This window comes from Ceratocystis lukuohia (genome assembly GCF_044167205.1).
Source record: "Ceratocystis lukuohia strain C4212 chromosome Unknown Supercontig6_pilon, whole genome shotgun sequence".
Taxonomy (NCBI): Eukaryota; Fungi; Ascomycota; class Sordariomycetes; order Microascales; family Ceratocystidaceae; genus Ceratocystis; species Ceratocystis lukuohia.
In genome coordinates, this window is record NW_027263525.1 from 722147 (window position 1) to 736959 (window position 14813).

At 45.5% G+C, this 14813-nt stretch overlaps 3 protein-coding genes across 3 annotated transcripts; 1 reads left to right on the forward strand and 2 right to left on the reverse strand.

Moving 5' to 3' along the window:
- Positions 1 to 2840: 2840 nt before the first annotated feature.
- On the reverse strand, positions 2841 to 3626 carry HOO65_060181 (E3 ubiquitin ligase SCF complex, Skp subunit; the record flags this gene model as incomplete). Its single annotated transcript, XM_071004038.1, has 3 exons — positions 2841 to 3017; positions 3230 to 3507; positions 3572 to 3626. The coding sequence occupies 3 exons, from the start codon at positions 3624 to 3626 to the stop codon at positions 2841 to 2843; spliced, it is 510 nt and encodes a 169-aa protein (XP_070857531.1).
- A 3040-nt stretch (positions 3627 to 6666) lies between these two features.
- Positions 6667 to 8682, forward strand: HOO65_060182 (GPI mannosyltransferase 4; the record flags this gene model as incomplete). The annotated part of the gene is made up of 3 exons (XM_071003773.1): positions 6667 to 6787; positions 6991 to 7341; positions 7691 to 8682. 3 exons carry the CDS (start codon positions 6667 to 6669, stop codon positions 8680 to 8682), a joined length of 1464 nt encoding a protein of 487 aa, XP_070857532.1.
- A 2184-nt stretch (positions 8683 to 10866) lies between these two features.
- Positions 10867 to 11190, reverse strand: HOO65_060183 (uncharacterized protein; the record flags this gene model as incomplete). Its single annotated transcript, XM_071001071.1, has 1 exon — positions 10867 to 11190. The coding sequence occupies one exon, from the start codon at positions 11188 to 11190 to the stop codon at positions 10867 to 10869; it is 324 nt and encodes a 107-aa protein (XP_070857533.1).
- Between the last annotated feature and the right edge of the window lie 3623 nt (positions 11191 to 14813).

Here is a 14813-nt window from a genome sequence, read left to right on the forward strand (position 1 = left end):
TTTGGTTTGGGTGGCGGTTTGTTGTTCGTTTTCGTCTTCGGCAGAACAGCAATATAATGAGGAGATGTTGCTGAACGAAAGTCCAGAGCAAAATATATAGATAGTGATGGTCCAAGAACGTTTTCGAAATCAAGCTTTGAACTCGTATTCTATTGCAGTATAGTCACAGATGATGCGAGTCAAGTGGAAGAGGCCAGAACTACAGCTCTCGGCCTTTGGATTCAACGAGATTAGCCTCCTCATCTCAGAGTCCTCCCGCGGCCCCCCTTTCAGCTTGGGCCAAGCCAGAAATGGCTAAGTCTCTATAGCCATCGACATTGTTATATTAGTCATCATTTGCCACACAAATGTGGCGTACAGAAGACGCCACCTTTCCCATTTTGGCACTGCTAGCCAAAGTCACATGATCCTGATACGCCCACCAATCAGTGGATTTTGCACATTTATTTTTGCATTTCGAGGGCTGGTGAACCCTCTGTGTGCGGGATTGGAGACGATGGGTGTGCATGCCACTTTATCCACCCATACCATCACGGTCCTCACGAACATCTCCCAAGTTAGCTATTCTAGTCATTTGAGCAACGAGAATACCGCCAAAATGCCTGTACGTTTGAGCCTCATTATTAAAAGCCAACCTGCGATGCCGTCGTCGTCATTTTGATTTGAAAATTTTGCCATGGTTGCTGCCGCCGTCTTGCTGTCGTCCCTTCGAAATATTTCACAGTAACCAACTGCCAATAAGACGACTACATAAAAGAGCCGGAAGCGAAATCCAACAACGACTCGAAAATTGAAACCCACACGCGACTCGACAGTATCATCCGTCCGAAAAGGCGGCATACCAAGGCAGCACCGTTCGATTTGAGATGACGACGACCACCCAGGCCTGATTGCATATGATACACCAATTCATTTATTCCTTTGACATAACGAAATGTAGCAAGTCGCTGACTAGTTACTCCTTGCCCTACTACAGAGCCAGAAGTCTTTCCGTACGAAGCAGAAGCTTGCGAAGGCGCAGAAGCAGAACCGCCCCATCCCTCAGTGGATCCGCCTCCGCACCGGCAACACCATCAGGTATGGCTTCTTTGTCTATGCAGATACACATCCCTTGTTCATATGATTTACTCCCTCTTTTATGGGTGTGGTTCTCAGATATGTCTGCGACCTCCACATGCCGAGGGCAGGAGTCACTCCCAACCTGGGCCGTTTTTGCATCATGCTAACATAACATCATAGATACAACGCTAAGCGGAGAAACTGGAGAAAGACTCGCCTGGGTATCTAAATACGATGCCATTTTCAGCTATGTTCCCTCTGTGAGCGAGGAGAGGTGCAACGGACCCTACCGACTGTCCTTCGAGCTTGTACACAACCTATCCGTCATGGGTTATTGAGGATATACCCCGAGAAAGGAGGGCCCAGAGCAGAAAAACAAAAAGAAAAGTCTAAACTCATACAATTCCCAATTTCTACGTTATGTTGTCCCCAAATGATGAAGTCAGTAGAGTACGATGGAAGGGCCAAAATGCATGCCTCATACAACATCATGTATTAACTTTCTTCTTTCTGTCAAGTATTGTTTGTGAGAGATGCGAGAAGTTGAATCTCGCTTCTCTATTGATTTGATCACCCATTCTTTCTACATGCCCATGGAACAGCTTCAGTCTAGCATTTCCCATCCCGATTTCTGTGCATGTACACCTTTCTATATCCTGTTGAGCATTACTCGTGATAGAGTGTGCCACAGTTGGTTATCATGGTCTTTTTTTTTGTCTCTAATATTTTACCATTAGATTTCACTTTCAATATAGTGGAATATGGATGGATCTGAATTGGAAATACATTCTCGTTTTCGTCTTCTTTATTTGCCTGTACCTGCCCGCTGCTACAGAACATCCCGAAGGCCCAGATGCACCAAACGAACGAGATAGTCCATTTTGTGGTGTAAAATATATGCTCCTTAAGTCTATGTAGATTAGCATGCACACTTATGATTTAGCATTGCAAGCCTAGCATTCCATTCCACCTTCGAGATGTACTTCCAAGCATCATGCTGGAATTTGATCCGTTCTACCATGTCTTTACTTCATTCACCCATGATGGCCCAGCTAGACCACGGCATGAGAATATCCCGTGCGTCTTTCCGAGTGTTGTCATAGTGGGGTAAATTGTAGAGATAGTAGGTGGACGTCAAGTCGTGGTCGAGCCGCTTCGGTCCCACCAAACCGAACCCCCAGGTATGACGTGATTACTCTAGACCATCGATGATATATCCATCCTATGTGCTGAGCTAACTTTTTTCTTCTGTTCACAGAATGGAATGCCGTATAAATCGGTGGCAAGTATGAATAAGGAGAAATACTGTCCTACGCATTTGTGATATAGATGAGGAAATGGGTAACAACGCGTATACATATGGATCCGAACAGATTTGTCCCTGTCAGCTACACGTTCTGTCTCACATTTACAAGAAAAGTCCATTCATCAAGTAGCCTCAAGCGAGAAATAAAGAACTAAAAACAAGATACAACGACAAAGCCTACCGGAACGCCGAAAAACAAGCCTGGGGGCCAGACAAACAAGAGGGAGATGAAAAAAAAAGAGTGTGTGTAGAGAGCTACAAAAGAGGAAAGGGCAAGGAACGGGAACAGGTTAAATGTCCTGGAATCCCCCTCGGACTGGCAAACAGCTGATAGGTGATACATATGGGCTTTCGGTCGTTCGGCAGTATTCGGAATATTCGTAGATTATATACCATCGATGCGTTCGGAGCGGATGAAGCGTGACTTGTCTTCCATGTAACAGGCTATGTACTTCTTCAAGGCAAGGGGAGTACTTTAGCGGTCCTCGGCCCATTCGTTCTCGCGGCGGATTTGCTCTTCCTCCTCAGGTGAGAAATCATTGACGATGTTGAAGGTCTTGCGGATTTCTTCGGGAGATTTGCCCTTGATCATGTTGGCGACAGTCTTGCAGCCAACATCGAGCAGGGGCTTGATATCAAGATAGTTGGAGGCCTATTTGATCGACCAAAAGACTTCATTAGTATGCGTGTAATTATAGCTGTCAGACAGTATGGTTTGGGGGATATTAAATGTAAAACCGCGCTTCTGATCGTTTAAAGATGGGAGGTGAGGGGCAAGGCTGAAATTGGGGATGGGTGACACAAGGATAGTTAGGCTAGCAGCCAAACCGGATCATTGGAGACGAAGGAAAACAATGGACTTACGAGGATGATCTCAAAGAGCATTTCCTGGTCGACCTGCATGAATTTCTGATCCCATTCCTCGATATCAGTTGTCTTTTTGCGGGAAAGGTCGTCTTCATCGGGGCTGGTAGCAGGGTCATTGCGGTGCTGCTCACACCACTCGACTACCTTCTTTAGAACAGCATCGTTGACGTTTGGGATTGGAATAGGGTTATCTTTTGACAGAACTAGGTCGCCAATATCTTCTAGCATGTTCTTGATGAGAACGGAGCGGTTAATAATCTCCCGGTCTACAGATGCTGTTAGTCAAAGGTAGATCAAGCATTGAGTTATTGGAGCAAGCATGGTGGTTTGTGTACGTACCGACCTCCTGAAGGAAGTTGTCATTAGACATCAGCCAGACCTTAGAGTCGTTCATATTAGTAGATTTTGGATGGAAATTGAAATAATTAACTAATAAAAATCCGTACTGCGAGAGTGAGGATGTGGTAGCAATGTCGGAGGTAGGGGATGGATAAGACTGGGTCCTGGTTTTAATGAAGAAGATGGCAGAAGAGGGACGAAGGAGAGAAAGAAAAGAAACGCTTCAGGCGGCAAAACGGCTAAAGTGGGTCCGGCCCGCCTGTAGCCTGATTTGATAGGGTTTGCTACAAACAAAGAAGATCACAAAATAGCAACGCATTAATAGCTAGGAGAACAAAGAGACTTATCAAAGAGAAAGAGTTTCTAGAATAGCGCGTTTCAACGAACTTTTAGATTTCCAAAGGCAATTCACGCTTTTTTCTTTGATTACAAATCGTGCAGTGTGCCATTTTCCACGACTACCATAGACACCCAGTGGCAACCCTATCATGTGCCTAACCTAGCATAGGGTTTAGACTAGGAGTCAATTACTCTGTGGTGGTATGAACGCAAGGTGGTGTCTGTAAAAATAGAAAGGGGATCTGTGTGGAGCTCTATGCAAGATGGGGTTTGGGGGGGTATTTGACAGAGTGAAGCACAGACGAAGCTTGATGAGTTGCTTGAGTAGATATCTGGCATTTGCAAATATTGCATGACATAGTATATGGGTGCGGCATAACAGTTTGTGGTGCAAAGTATTGATTCAGTAGTGCTTCTAACAAGAGCTGTCCAGGGCTTCTTCTGTTGGTAGCCTCTTATGTATTCTTGAAATTAGGAGCACATTATGTTGCCTTGTAAAGTGGACAAAAGTCGTAGACAAATTAGAATGAGAAATAAGAATCAAGCAAGGGCCATTGTACAAGGGGACAGGGGAGTAAGGGGTAGGTAGAATGAGATATCAAACGAAGACATCAAAGGGGGTAGGGGATAAAGTAGGGGATATGATATTAGACTACTTGTGATGAGCAGGTTGACGAATTGTGAACTGTCCTATTAGTGTCTCTTTTTCATCTGGGCTGGAAGTGAATGCATGTAAACATAGGGTGATGTCGTACACGTACGCACACAAACACACAAGTATAGTTGCATGGATTTTAGGCCTGCAGTCACCCAGTATTTACATGGAGGTAAATGCATACATAGGGCATGAGCAGATCTAAGGATGATCTAGTTGCCGTTTGCGAAGAATTGCAGGTGTGGTTGAGGACAAAAAACATTGGCCTGGGCAGTTATCGGCAAGGGGCAGTAGAAGCCCATTTTCTCATGTGGCTAAAAGATACCAAGAAATATAGAGCCTACTGAAGTGCATTTCACCGCAAGACTTTCCCCACATTTCACGACGCTCTAGAAAGAGGGATAACGCAAAGCAAGAAAATGTGAGGAGGAACCAAGAGGATGGGGAAATGGGAGAGATGCATTGGCTGGATTTGAGCGGCGAGAGAGGAAGGGAGGCGTGGAGGCGTGGAGGCGGAGGATTCAAGATTTGGGTTGAGACACATGCGTTGCTTCTGGCTCGCTCGCTCATTTCTGGCCTCTTGATAACATAATACAATACTATGCAATACAAAGAGACATTCGTATCCCGGCTAAAATCTGTTAGCTTAGTGGAAGCCCACTGCTAGCCCATATGAAGAAAGATAGGATGGGAGCCCCTGTCTCTAGGAGATACTAGGGGAGGAGGAAATCAGACCAAGTCACCTAGATCAACCAAAAAGAACACTAAGAGCCAGGCTGCCAAATTGAAGCGATACATGGTTTTCTTGCATGGCCTGCTGGCCTTGTCGATCGATCTATAACGAATAAATTGAGCTGGACTCTGATACAAGCCAAGAGGGCTAGAAAAGTTACAGTTGTCAGCATTGAAGCAATTAGGCAATTAGTTGGGCGGGATATTTCCCTTTTCTTTGCGTTTTCTTTCTTGTTCCCCTTCATCAAGTAGTTGCCAATTGTTCAATTGCAATTGCTCTCAATATTTCATCTGAGTTGAAGCAAGCACCCACGGAATCTGCAGCTGAGAACGGCCAGCTTTTTATTTTATTTTATTTTTATTCCAGGGTTATTTTCTATTGTTTCTTCGTCTTGGGCTGCTCTGGCTAATTCTCTCCCCTCCTTGAGCTCGCTCCAACTAGCACCGAGCCATAAAATCGAGGTCTGGCCATTTCTCCTATCACCTTCAAAGTCTCATACCTATTATCGCACCACACAATTAACTCTCAACACAATCCGGAAATTCTGTCGGTGAAGGGATCTCTTTTCCAAGCCAAAAAGAGCTACTGCTATTAATTTCCACTTTCTGTTATTTGGCTCTGTTAAGATAACGGTGGGTGGGAACAAAAGAAGGGTGGTGTTATTTTGGGTTTGTTTTCTTGCAACAGAAGACGCCAGTTCACAGTTGCCTTTTGAAACTTCTCAACACTTTCTCTCTCTCTCTCTCTTTTTTTTTTTTTTACCTCTTTCCCTCTCCTTCCCAGTCGCTTCTACTCTTTCTTGTGTTGCCGTGTGTGCGCCTTCTCTCAGTCTTCCTCAATCTGATCTCGCACCTGCCGCCAACCTTGTGACGAATTGTTGGGGGGCTTTTCTCTCCTTATATTCTATATCGTCTCCGCACTCTGTCCCGCTTGCCATTTCTTGCCCTTCGCCTTTTGCGCTTCGACTTGCGCCTTCACAACAACTTTTGCCCTCCATTGTATTTTTTTTTTGCCACGACACATGCTATTTGTGGATTTACACAAACCACACTAAGCCGCAATCGCGGACAAAAGACTAGAAAATTCAACATTTGATAACGGACATCGCAACTCTCCTCCCTCTCTTAACGACCTCCCAACACCTTGACGCGACAACGAACCCGCCACGAATCACCGACACTTCGAGTTCGCTACCCCCACTACAGTCAGCCTTTCTTTTGCCTACAAAACACGAAATTGACTGTTTCGCGCGAAATCAAACCGAGATACCTATCCCCTATCATCCAAGCACAAGCCTGAGACAGCACTTCCCCTGTCGCTGACGCCCTTTCTCCCCTCGATACCCTCTTCACATTTGTATGCATCAAGATGGCAAGGCGCATACCAGTTCTACTACGAGTTTTGCTCCTACTTGTGCGCCTGTGGTTTGCGCTTTCGCCCAGTTACTTGCATCCAGATGAAAACTTTCAGGGCCCTGAAGTGATAGCAGGTTGGTGGCCCCTCCATTCCCTTTATTGCTTGCATGATTGCCTGTTTCTGCCAATCTGTCGCCGGTAAAATAGAACGGCTATCCAGCACATGCAGTCCTTGATGCGTCGGCTGCATTATCTCCTGCGCCACTATTCGCTTACATGTCTGGCCTTATCAACAACTAGGACACCTAGCTAACCCAGCCTAACTACATCTTTATAGGAGAAATCTTCCATTACCCTGTGCGAAAAACATGGGAATTTGTTGGCGATCACCCCATACGAAGCGTTTTCCCGTTATGGCCCGTCTATGGTCTTCCCATGCAACTGCTCCAATGGCTCTGGGTTGGCAATGGCCTTGATGGTGAAATCACACCTATTGCTGTATTCTGGACTCTCAGAGTGCTTATGTTTGTGACCAGTCTAGTTTTGGAAGACTTTGCCATCTACGAACTGATGAAGCAAGACTCTACACAGCACCAAAATCGCGCGTGGCTGCTTGTTGCGTCATCCTACGTCACCTGGACGTATCAAACGCACACTTTTTCCAACTCCATCGAGACCTTGGTTGTGTGTTGGTGCATGGTGCTGATAAGCCGTATTAAAAGAGACCCGGTATGTTATATCTTTGATCTCCGCCCGTGTTCATGTTGTCTTGACTGGCTCTTGTCACCATTTCCTGCTTACAGACAAGGCATTTGCTGTTTTCGGCTTGAATCATGTTCCTTTTAAAGTCGTATTTTGCTGCTTTTAAGTCATGATGCCCATGCTTTTTTTTTCTACCCTCATATCCTGCTAGCATTCGTGATGCGCAAAAAGAAAAGGTGTATAGTTGCTAATTCTTTTGCCACAACAGCACATTTCGTCCTCTTGTGTCCAACTAGGGATTATAGCTGTATTTGGGGTATTTAACCGTATTACAGTCCCTGCCTTCCTTCTCGTCCCTGGCTTGTACATTTTGCCGAAGCTTTTTAGGAAGCCTGGCTCACTTGCTGCTTTAGTTTTTTCTGGTCTTGCCACTGCTTTTCTTGCTATTGCACTAGACACCGCGTTCTACACGCCGCGTGCAATCACATGGTTAGATCTCTTTAGGAACCCGATCATTACCCCCCTCAACAACCTTCGCTATAACATGAATCCTGATAACTTGGCTCACCACGGGTTGCACCCTTGGTATCAACATCTTTTCGGAAACCTTCCCATATTGATTGGCCCGGCTGTTCTTCTCATATTTACTCGGGCTCGCATGTCTCTGCGTCACTCATTCCGTCTGTACTCGGCACTATCTGGGATCATGATGCTTTCCTTCTTCAAACATCAAGAAGCCCGTTTTCTGCTTCCCGTTGTGCCATTGATATTGTCATCGATCCAGCTTCCAGAGAATAAAAAGATCTGGCGCTATTGGGTTGCTTCATGGGTCATTTTCAATTCGATATTTGGTATCTTGATGGGCACCTATCATCAGGGTGGCATTGTTCCAGCTCAAGTTTTTATGAGCCAGCAGCCCGATGCCACACATGCAGTTTGGTGGAAGACTTACACGCCGCCTATCTGGCTCCTAAATGGCAAAAACGAGGTTCTGACAACGGAAGATGTCATGAGCCTTCCTGGAACTGAGTTGCTTTCTCGGCTAACGGAGATAGCTACCTGCGACACGCCTGCCGACCGCCGCAACAATGAGTACCGAAAAGAGAAGACAGGCTCATACCTTGTCGCGCCGGCATCAGCCACATGGATCGACCCGTTTTTGCCTAATAAGGGCCTAGACGGCTTGCGTTTCCGTGAAGTCTGGAGGTATTCCAAACATCTGAACTTGGATGATCTAGACTTTGCGGAGGATGGTGTCTGGAATACACTCAGGCGTGTTGTCGGGCGGCGAGGCCTGGTGATATGGCGGGTGACCAAGAGTTGTTGATCTCGGACCAGCCGCTGTTACAATGTTTTGGTTTGTTTATTTGCCCTTTCATTCTTGGCTGTATGCTCATATATGCAGCTCTTTGTCATTTTTTCCTTCTATTCCTTTCTTTTTTTTCTCTTTTTCTTCTCAAACGAGCCTTTCTGTCATTGTTTTAATCCTTTTTCCCCATACTCTTTTTTCGCCTCCCTCCCCTTTTCTTTTTCTCTCTCTTCATCTAATTCTATTTTTGTGTACATAGAAGTGTATATTTCTTTTGCTTTGTTTCCGTTGGGCATTCAGCATGCTCTATCTTTGTTTACCTGGTGCCTCATCAAGCTCGGAAGGCAACTTCGGAGGGTGGGGGATAGTTCATCTCCCACATGGCGTTTTCCTGCTCATCTTTTTTGTCTTTATTTCTGCTTTTGTTATACTATTTAGACTTGTTTGTTTTTTTATCTTATTGGCTTTTTTCATCGAAGGCATGGGGAGCTGGAAAGCCTGGTTTGGCACAATGGAACGGTTGTTATCGTGGATCACGTGTTAATTGCTAAAAATTTTCTTGCATTTCATGAAGTTTTTGTCTGTCTTGTAAATCCTGTGTATATCTTTGTGACCCTCGGAAATATGCAATTATTACTATCTAGTGCGATCAACCAAGACCACAAGGAAGAGCCTATATCGGTATTGGTACTTGAATAGTTGCATTACGTGACTGTATCTTTTTCTTGGGTAGATGGAATCGGATTTGACCAATGGATTTACACATTGGATGCTTGTCAAATTTGTGCAACCCAACTCCCCCTCCCCCCTCTCGGTAGACAAGAATGACGACGTTGGGATTCACATCGATGCTACCATGAGGCAAGTATCTGTTTTCAAAAGAGAAAAGGAAAAAAGTAAGCTATGCGGCTCATTCGATTAGCATACTCGAAAAAGAAACGGCTGCTGGAAGGTGAAAGGGTGTAGTTTCGATTGTCCTACACTCTCATATCCTATTTCTCACAGAACCTCAAGAGTTTGTAACTAGGTACTATCTCTCTTGTCTCTACTCTTTGCTTTTTGGTGCACTAGAAAATGATTGTGCTTATGAGGTTGACCCTGATTCGCGGAGCCTTGGGAGGACAGTCAGTTGTCCGCGGAATGGTTTTCAATAGCACGTTGTATGTCCTCCATATTTACTCGCAGGGTGTTGGGGACGTGGCCGTAACCATCAATTTGCAGCCAGTGGAGTGAATGTGCATTATATAAATGATACGAGGCCAGTTTGCTTCTTCGGCTCCTGAAAAGATAAGTAAGGGGTTGAAGTTGGGATAAAAGAGGCGCGGTATTATCAATGTGTCTATTACAGTCATTTATGAAATGCGCGCTATATTTGCTTTTTGATAACGAATCATGTGTCGTAGGCAAAATACAGCGCCGGAGATTTAACATTAACACGGCAAAGTAAATACACTACAGGAGACGGTCCATAGAAAGATTCCTTCTGGTGCTGAGATAGATGCCGGCGGCGTGCACATCGTATCAATATGTACAGGTCTGTGGAAGGGCATGCCTTAGTATGTGCGACAAATTAAGTTGCACATTTGGGCTCGTTGGCAAACTTGCACAATCTGGTTCAATCGGTGGCAAGGCTGTACGCCAAACTCCAGAGTCTCGAGTTCTTTGTACGTATCTGTGACGGGGGTGTTGAGAATCATGGCCTGCCAAGCCGGCTTGGTTGGTAGTCCGGGGTATATGTAGCCGAAGTTATTGAGGCTGTCGTGTGCTAGCATCTGGTCTAGACTGTCCTTTTTAGGCTTTACGCCGAGGACGGCAAATACCGAGGAGGCCAGATAGCAAAGCTCTGGGTGTGTGTGTCGTAGGTGCGAATGAGCAGTCACATAAAGAGTGACAAATTAAATCGCAAAGCGCCAAGTTGGCTGTAGTTCCTCGAAGCATCTTGCCTGGATGTTGATGAAAATGTGGCTTAGCATGGTGCCCAGTAGCTGTTGTCGGAGTTGCCTAATACGGACAGACAGTATGCAGTAAAAAAGAGAAAAAAAAAAGGCAACAGGGCGGCCTGGACCACGGTTACAACCCCGCGAGTAAATATTTTACTAGACACAGCATAGATTTGTGGCAAAGCCCTAGCTGGTCTAAGCTAGCTCGGCCTCGCTGATGAGTTAGTATTTTATGTAGATAGAGCGAACTGAGCCGTTTAGTTCAGGTCTTGAAGGCAATGCCAGCACCAACACCGAAAGCGATGGCGGCAACGAGTATCAGCAAGCCCGCACCGACGGTAATGATCATAGAGCGGCGTTGGATGCCACAGAACATAGGCTTGTCTTTCGGCGGTGGAGATTGGCTTTCAGGGTCGATGGCATTATAGGTTTGGGCGGTTGCGCCATGGTGGGCTGTGGACGAGGGGGTAGAAGACATGGTTCCAGTGGCGTCTTCTTTGGGTATGGAGGACATAGAGGACGTTTGCGACGGCAGAGGGACGGTAGTATCAGCGGCGGGCTTTTCAGATAGCTGTGACAAAGTCATAATGGAAATATGGATGGCGTCAATGGGAAGGGTTGGCGGAGAAGGTGCGACGATGTTGCGAGTTCTAGAGCTTCGAGGAGGCGGCTGCACAGGGAGTAGATGGGGGAGGAAATCGAAAGGAAGCTGTGCCTTTGGGGTCGGAGAAGAAAGTTACGGTAAACGCGCTGAGAGGCTGTTGTGTGTCATGTGCAGATCGTCGTCAGAAGCGATAGTGGTAGCCGAAAACGGACAAGATATTATAATAGATGGTACAAAAAGGCAGTAACAATGGCAGGCAAGGTCCAGATAGGAAAAAAAAAAAAAAGAAGAAAAAAAAGACGAGAAACGTATAAAAACACGAGAAAGAAAACCAAAATGAAAAGATCAGAAAAAAAAAGATGTTCGAGATTCTCAAGATAAGGAAAGGATGGTGGCGACAGGAGACGGGCTTTTTCGAACGTAGTTCAACGGCCCTATTAGTAACGTAGGAGGAGAGGAAGAGCTAAAACTGCGCTAGGCACGGCAAGATTTTTATCTTTTTAGCTTAAAAGGGAATAAAAATGAATTACTTGGATTCACCCATATCAGCTTCCGCTAGGAAAATCGGAATTGTCTTGTTAAGGGAGACAATACGAGACTCTGGCTAAAGTAGGCAAGCATGAAAGCAAGCGTGAGAGAAGAAGGTAGTAAGAATTAAAAAAAAAAAAAATAAAGGAAAGGAAGGTAGAAAAACAGAAAGAGGCAGAGCAATGAGGAAAGAGAAAGAAGAAGGGAGGGAAGGAGTAGAAATATTGACATATATATCATATCAGGCGTTCAAAAAATGCACCTAGAACAAACAAGCATTAAAAGGATCGGCAATTGCTCTGCTTTTCTTTCCCTTTCCTTTCCTCCCACACTCCCCCTCTCTTGCCTTGCCCTACCCTTGAATGTGGAGATTTTGTTCTCTTCTTTTTCTTTGGTTCTTGCTCTTGTCTTCTTACCGTTGTTGGGATTTTTGGCTGTTGTATGGGGTGCTTGGACCCGGGCCTGGGCTTGGACTCGGAGGGGGGGGGGGGGGTTATCTGCTTTTCTTCAGCTCGAGCTTGCTCAAAGTCAGCTTTCGCACATCAAGGGAGACGGATAAAAAAAGAAGGGAATGGATTTAGGAATTGAGTTGGCTATGCTTTCCTTTATTCAGGGCAAGTGCAAGTGCAAGTATGGAAGCTTGAAACCATGGCCCAAAGCCTGGAGTACAGGCTCTCTTCTTCCGGAAGTCACGCACGCGATGTGCCTATCTTGCATCTTAGTGTCGGGAAAACCAGAAGCTTCTCTCTTGTTCCAAGGACGCCCAAATGTATTAAGGGTTTTCGATGCATACGTTGATTCCTCCGTTTACTTGGGCCATACTTCCCGCTAGCCCTTTCATTTCTTCTCCGCAACCCAAAACTATAAAGGAAGACCGACCACCCGCTTTGTGCTGTATCTTGATGTTAGCCTGTTTAAAAACTCGCGAGTTGTACCTCATATCCTAGCTTATGCAAGCCCATTCTTCATTTGTTCCCTTGCCCCTTTCTCCAGAAAGACTAAGACGGCAACTACCCATCACGTTAAAGTGGTAAATGCATGTATATATATATGTACACAGACAAGCAGGTCAGGCAGCATAGAGCAGCAGACCAACGCACGCATTTGCAAGCTTGTCTTCCCTAGCTTGTTCTTGGCGGGAAACTTGGAGAGAAGGGCAATATAAAGCCCACAGGGCAGCTTGCTGATCACGAAAAGTCCAACGGCTACAGGCAGAGCATGCATAGGTATTCACATGCAAGCATAGACATGGCGTATCCCTATCCACCTAGATGTCCTGTACAAACATGCCTGCCAACATTTCGCTCATTTAGGAAGCACTGACGTCAAGCCAGAAAGTAAACACAAATCAAGCAGCATACCTGCATATATAAAGATTTATACATACGAATACATGCGCAAAAGCGCAAAAAGAGAAAAAGCTTATGTGAAAACGTCGCCGGCCATTTCTTTTTTGTCTCCTCCTTCTCCCGTGATCTTGTTTTGTTTATCTCGGTCTTAATCCAGCCTATATCAATTGAGGCTCTCAAACCCCAGTAGACATGGATGGGAAGACAGAAAAGGCACTGTTAAGCTAGAAGAAAAGAACAATACCTAGGCACCCGCCTTTTCTGAGTCGAGGCTTTCTTGAAGACAGTCGAGTTCAGTGTGAGTGTGGCCCGTAAATGGGCCGAATAGAAACAAGACCGGGTATGGGATGGGATGGAGACTTGGCCATCAGCAGGCTATTGCATATGCGCTTTGTTTGCATCAAGTGACCTCTTTGCTTTTATGGCTTTTATGGCTTTTATGTGACTTTTCCCTCTTGCCGCTGTTGAATACCCGGTATTTACCTTATTTTTTTTTATCTATTTTCTTCCTCTTCTTCTTCTTCTTCTTCTTCTCTTTTCCTTCTTCTCCCCTCTCGCGTAGCACCAGAATAAATTCTCCAACATGATTGGCTCGGCCTGGCTTGTCCGCCTCAATCAAATCCCACGGCCTGTCTTGATCTAAACCAGGGCAGAAAAAACCCAGACAGCCCCAAACGGGACAAACGGACCAAACAGAGCCTCAATTCTCCTTCACCTTCTTCTCTTCACCTAATTCCTATTTGTTTCTGGGGGGAGGCATAACGTTGGCAGGACCAGGGTGTTTCATTCTCCTTACGATCTTTCCTCCTTTCCTTGATAGGCCCTAACCAAAGACCCAAACGAAGAAAGGGTATCTTTCAACTATCCCCAGTCGTTGACTCTTTTTTTGGATTTATTTTCCTTAGCAAATTCGGCCCGTTCAAGAATAATTAGAAGTAAGGCCGGATCTGTAGAGACGTGCTGGCAAATAGCCGGGGAGTTTAGCGATTCTTACATCCGCTACGTTAGTCTAACCCTATATTCCATCATACCCTAGTGTGGCCCTCGGCATTTTGACGACAGGAGTTTACAAAACAACGTCTCTGCCGTTCATTTCTTTTCTGCTCACGAGACCCAGGAAATGGTCGATGCACACACACACAATCCCCATCCGCAAACGATGTTTTTTGCTATCTCCAACTAATGCGTGGTTGAGGTATATCGGACTACCCCTATTGGGAAAGACCGCCATGTTTATTCCGGCTGAATTGCCGATGATTTCAACAGCGACCTCTGTTTAGCCTTAATTTGACGAGACATGGCGCATGTCGATATTTTCCCCCTTTAGGGGAAATAAGACGACAAGACAAATTACCTGTGTGCGTGGGATATATGGTCACTCATGCTTCACATATACGTTAAAATATGATGGTAGTGGTTGGGTGAAAGTTTTTTTCTTTTGTTCATCGTGACTCGTTTATAGCTTTTTTTTTCCATCTGGCCGCTGTAGCAGCCCGTGGCTCTAATGGTGCAGGGCACAACACTGTCAACCTTTTAACTACAAAGGGAAAAACTGGTCCTGGCCGTCCTGGGCCTGTAGAACAAGAGCGCCATGCCTACCCCGGAAAATATCAACCAAGACATCTCTAGGGCTGGCACGAACGCTGCCCTATCCTTCTCAGAATAGTGACCCCAAAACCCCTAAAGCAGTACCAACAGAGAAGAAACAGAAGCGAGGCAGTAACACGC